The sequence below is a fragment of the Manacus candei genome, unplaced genomic scaffold, assembly GCF_025592945.1.
Source record: "Manacus candei isolate 608988 ecotype Guabito, Panama unplaced genomic scaffold, ASM2559294v1 h1tg000067l, whole genome shotgun sequence".
In the NCBI taxonomy this organism is placed as follows: domain Eukaryota; kingdom Metazoa; phylum Chordata; class Aves; order Passeriformes; family Pipridae; genus Manacus; species Manacus candei.
Window position 1 is genome coordinate 1363745 of NW_026138115.1, and position 6000 is coordinate 1369744.

Here is a 6000-nt window from a genome sequence, read left to right on the forward strand (position 1 = left end):
GGAAGTCAAATGAAATACTTACATCTCTGAGTTCACAGAAGAACAACTAAATCATATTTGTATCAGTATAGTTGTACTACAGCTATAATACAAATCACCAAGATGAGAAATGCTGAACAGTTTAAAATTTCCCTAAAATTAGGAGAGATTGCTTTTTCTTTTTCAGTGTAACTGATTTCTTTTTATTTCTCAAAGGGTATTACGGACACAGCCCAAACCATCTATGAGACTGCTGCTCGTGAGCATGAAAACAGAGGAGTAACTGGAGCAGTAGGAGGAGTCCTCCGCCAAATCCCACCAACTGTGGTGAAACCTTTCATTGTTGCAACAGAGGCAACCTCAAATGTTCTAGGTGGAATGAGAAACCAGATAAGGCCAGATGTGCGTCAAGAAGAGTCTCAGAAGTGGCGCCTTGGGGAGGACTGAGATTGTAAATCTGGCTCAGCACACAGGTAGCAAGGCTGGAGGAATGTCCTGTTGGGAGCTTTAGATGGAGCTCACTTTTTGTCATGCTCATCTCAGGAACAAATGAGGTTTTCAACTGTTATTCACAAAACATCCAACCAAAAATATTTATGAGGCGAAAAGCAAATTGGTACGTGCTCATACTGTGTTACCAATACATTTGGTAGATAGTGCCAAACGTAGTGAAGCATGCGCTGCCAACTCAGAGACATGCTTGCTCTGTTCCATTTACCATATTTTTCTTGGTACATTTAACATCTGAAACAGTAGCCTATATGGTGAAGCTAAGTGGACTTTAAAGAAGTTTTCTGAGCATAGTCAAAGAACTGTCTTCAATAAAGGGCTCTGCAGATGCTCTTCACTGACTAAAGAATAAAAGCCTTCATTGTGGACATGTGACATGAAGGCTGTCTAATATGGAAGCAGATAAGATAATACTGTTTAGTGGTCATAAGCATCGCTTTTAGCGTGGCACTTACAGCAAGGACAAGCTTGATAACCATTCAGAGTTTAGATTCAGTGTTGATACACCTCCAAACAGGATTTGGTCCTAAATATTAAATACCTACTTTTGTGGGTTTTGAAGAACCTGAATGTTGCAGAAATGTTCTGTTGTGTTGCACTTTAAAAGATATGGCCTGTATATTGTGCTTTTTTTATAGTGTGAATAAAATGTAATGTGCATTATCCTTTATGTGGTTTAGAAGCTTACACAAATTATTGAAAAGAGCATCATTTGATGATGATCCTACAGAAAAGTGTCTTAAATTTATTTAAACTCATTATATGTTAAAACATTTTTTGTCTTCTGTTATACTAACTACAATGCTAAAAATACGTGTTCTTCAAGAAAACAGGAGTTGATTTTACTTGTGGCCAACAGTTTTTTATAAGAATGAAAAATCATAAGTAAAAATGAATTATTTCATAATTTCATAGTTAAAAGGCTATACAGACTTTATTTTAATACTCTGCTTTTGTTTAAAGTTCATATTGTTGCAAAGCTGCAGCTCTCACAAGATATTTTTAATTTAGATTGTGTGTCAGTTATTTGGAAATGAGTATTGGGGGTCGTTTAATTGGAACTTGGAATGGGTGAGAGGATTTAAAAAAAGGACAGCAAAACTTCAAAAATCAAAGTTGGTACTGACATTATTTACTGTTTAGTAGGTGACCAGGGTCTCCACAGAGCTTTATTAAGCACCTGACATTGCACCATTTTGGGGCAGTTAAAAGGCTTGGCACTAGCTGTGCAATAATTAACTTCTTTTATCTTATATTAGCAAAAACTGGAGGCTAAAAAGTAAAGACTCTTTTGAATACAAAAATACTCATTTTGAATTTCAACAGGTTAAACTTCGAATGACTAGCCAGGATGTAAGTTTGTCATAGTCCTGTGCTAATAATAAGTGGAAATTCTGCCTATATGCCATGTGGAAAATCTCCACTGAAAGGGAGACATCAAATGCTATTGATCAGACTTCAGTCTCTAGGGGTAAAGAAGAAGTAGTTTACCTCTCTTTTATTTAATATCTGCCAATAGCATGATGGGCCTTACAGGACAAACAGGAGTGTATGAAGGAAAATAATTGTTGCTTGTTCATGCTGATACTATACTCCTTATTCCTGAACACCAAAGAATCTACCTGGAGGGTAAATGATTTGAAAATGTCCCCTCTGCTGGGAAGACTTTTGCAGTATGCTTTATTATTTTTCATAAAAAAAAGTTCCAGTTAAAAGCAAATTCCTTCATTGGGTATCAGGTGATATTACAAAGGTTTGTTTCCAATTGCTGGAATTGTCTAAGTTGTGATACACTTTGAAGACCTGGTTATTTCAGTTAAAAGACTTGCTGCAAGCAGGAGGAGATACTTTTGAGAGGACGAAGACCTGCAGATTTAATGACATGAAGTATTTTTTGATGTAAAAATGCCTGCTGCAGTGCATACTTTTGTCCAGTAAGTAGAGAGCTCTGCTTTAGTGAGAGCTCAAAGTGTGAGAATTTTTGCACAGGAATGAGTTCCATGTTTGCAATGTGGCACCTCCTGAATACCTTCTCAAGAAGTGGTGAGGAGTCAATGCAAGTAAGTAGCAATGCATCTTTTTCATTTGCAATTACCATACTATGTAATTTCAGCTAGTCCAGTTCATCCAGTTAGAGTACACTGCAATAGTATAACTCTACATATTTTCTTCCTTTTTGACATTGCTGAGAAGGAGCAGTGGCATTTCAGTGTTCTTTTCATTTTCAATTCTGTCAATTTGATTGTACTGCAAGGCAATTAGAATATATTTTTATATGAGGGCATGGTGTCAAGTAAAACATTTTTATAGCGTGTCTCTCATTGTCAGCAATACAGATTGTATGAATTTATTAAACTTCACTTTTCACTATGTAAACCCTCTCATTTACTGCTTGCACTTTATTGAGCCTTTTCAGTGAAATCGATTCTAAATTTTTTTCCAACATTTTATTTTTACAAGCAGTTTTTTAATTTTAGGGTGTATATTCTGCATTGTTGCAGTGTTTGAAATGTTTAAAAAAACCTAAAAGCTCACAAAACTTGTTAAAACTAGTCTTTACATCAAACTAGTTTTCAGAATGTCTTGTATGGATTGGCTTGTGTTTTAAATCAAAAAACATCATGTATGAGAAGGAATTCATCAAATGTTCTCCTCAATGCTGTAAATTTTCAAGCACTTAGAAAATACACAAAATGAGATTTGACTCTTGACATATTTCCTGGCAATGGAAGCCTATGGATATGTTACTGTATTCTCCGTTAGCATGAGGAGATTTGTGAAAATATTGTTGTACTTGAATTTTCCACTGAAACGAGTTGCTATAGATACGGACACCTCATATTTGTGGAGGCTGTAAACTGACACAGTCAATGTTTAATTCTCTCCACATTCTCTGATGTTGAACTGACTAACACTACTACTGCTACTACTGTTACTTAGTCTGATACCGTCCTGACAGACAGAACTGTCATCCTGGCTTTTCTTAAGTGTCCAGGTGCTTCAAATAATACATCAGTGTGTGCCTGGGAAGTACCTGAAAAAAAGACAACCATCTTTTGACAACAAACAAACAAAAAAACATCCTTACTAAGAATCTTAGCAGTGACTCATGGCAGCAAATCATCACATCCATGCAAAGGCAGCTTCTATTTTCTTTCCAATATCTGTTCATGGTTTCTAAATCCTGTAGGTTTTCAGCAATGCAGTGTATCCTACACATACTTGCCTAATGATAAGTATCATCAGTGACTCACTGGTCAGTCCCCAGTGAATTCATCTGTGCTTAAGGGATGTGACCATTTGCTCACTAATTGTTTGATTGTGAACATCCATTGCTTGCTTTCATTTAGAGTTCCTTAACTGAGTTGCCAAGAAAGGTTTTTTAATAAACCAAAAACCTATTCGATGGTTATGAACAAAACACTCTTACTGAACATGATCCATACACCTGCAAATGTGATAATGATTTTACTTTAAATATTGAAATGTATGCATTTTGTAAAACAATGAAATTCAAGAATTTGTTTGGAGTAGTTAAATATTTCTAAATTTTTTGCATACCCTAAATGCTTCAGCAGTATAGGTCAGAAAAGGTATGGGTATGTATTTCGGTTTGGATCCTAATGTGCACAGTTCTTCAGTCTCCAGGCCTCATGATTTAAGCTTCTGACAACTGTTTTAAGTTGCTCTACATGCTGAATCTTGTTTACAATTAAATATTAGATACTACAAGTTAAATACATAAATACAAATCATGCATTTGTACTGGATTTCTTAATAGTAAGGTAGCTCAGACAGAAACACAGCAGTTTGTGTATATGTTTGTGTATATTTTTTACATTTTTGCACTTACAGTAGTTTTGTTGTATTGTTTGTATATAGTTTGCTAGTGTAAAGAATATAATCTCATGAAATAGAAACCACTGTTGAAGGGAATTGCCTATTTCAACTTGAGTTATTTTGCTTAAAGTTCTTGTCCCCTCAGTATGTCCTTGAGAATTATTTTTAACCATAATTTATATGGCACCAAAAGTGTATATTTTAGCTTATTAAAATGCCGAAAGGCCTGAGTGCAAATAGGTTGTCTGTTAAATACATTTAATGGAAAAAAAACCCGCAAATTTGTAACAATACATAAATAAATATCTGAATTTGTTCCTTGAGTTGGTTTTCTCTACCTGTGAATATAACTGACCCAGAAAACAGTCTCCCAAAATACTTGAATTAACTTAAAACTTTTTATCTACCTGACTGTTGTACCTCAAAAAAAAAAAATAAAAAATTATACTGATTAAAAAAGGAAAGCTTTAAAATTGCATGGAGGTCAAAACGTAGGAAATGTATTAAGCTGGCTGATATAACCTGAAACCATCTCTGCTCTGCACCAGCAAAGTGCTCTTTACCTGTATGATCAGATATTGTGCCCCCATAGGCCTGTTGCCACATTTATTTACTAAGAACGTATATCTTATTTCTGCATTCAGTGGAGATTTTTAAAGCTTTATTAGCTTCCAAACTCTGTGAAGGATGCAAAATAATAAATGTCTTTCAGGATGCTTCTCTAATGCCCATTTCACATATGTTAAGGTACAAGCATCTGAAAAGAGATCTGAGTACTGGGCGGTATTAAATGCTGGTGCCAGTGCCAGGGCCCTGAATAATGTGACAAGTGTAAATAATTTTCTGCTGTGTTTTGTAATGATGTAACATTCTGGGGGATGAGGGGTGGTCACTGTATAAGGCCTGGATAACTATTCTGTCAAACAGTAACCCTTCGTTTAAGAAGGAAGCTGACTCCCATCCTGTGTATCTCTTCTTCCCTCCCTGCCTTTTTTTTTTAAGCAAGTGGTAAAGTTCTTTCTCTTTGCAATACTGAGGCATACCAAGGATAATTCTAATCTTGCCCCAGACTAGCAAAGGAGAATAAGGCCACAGCTGATGACACTCCAGCTGAGAATTTATGGAAAGCCACCAGTAAGACATACCAACCTGGAGCAACATGAGTTGGTGTCCTTGAACTCCACTCCTAATTGAGCATGACTGAGGCTCAAGCATTCCTTTTTTTTTTTTTCCCTCGTAAATGATTTTTGCTAGCAACCTTTGAAATGTGGTATTAAATAATGGGATTTTTTTTTTGCCAATTCATGTTTCTGGGAAATAGTGTTTTAAACCATCTTGTATTATCAGAGATTATAAAAGATTTCATAAAGCTACCTTTTTGTGAGAGAAATTGAAGTTTCAGAGATGTTTTGTTCTGAAACAGAGTGATTAGATGAAAGCAGAGCTTACTGAAGGGCAGCCATGAAGTATTCATGACCCCACAGGCAAGGAAGCAGTCCAAGCTTCTTAGATGTTTGTCAAGAGAATTTGTGAAATAGTTATCTGTAGTGAAGTTCTCAGGCTCTTATTTGCTCTGTTGTTGATTTCATTCTTTACTAGGAACATGAATGTTAAACTTGGCTCTTGCAGGCCAAAGAGTGGAAGGAAGCCTCTAGGGAGGAGAAGAGATGT

General features: G+C 35.8%; 1 protein-coding gene across 3 annotated transcripts in view; it reads left to right on the top strand.

Moving 5' to 3' along the window:
- Positions 1–4652, top strand: part of ATG2B (autophagy related 2B) — a 49702-nt gene extending 45050 nt beyond the window's left edge. For all 3 annotated transcript variants that reach the window (XM_051806422.1, XM_051806423.1, XM_051806421.1), the window contains exon 42: positions 196–4652. In XM_051806422.1, the coding sequence (XP_051662382.1) occupies positions 196–426 (231 nt within the window). In that variant the 3' untranslated portion in view covers positions 427–4652. The remainder of the gene's footprint in view (positions 1–195) is intronic.
- Positions 4653–6000: the final 1348 nt, after the last annotated feature.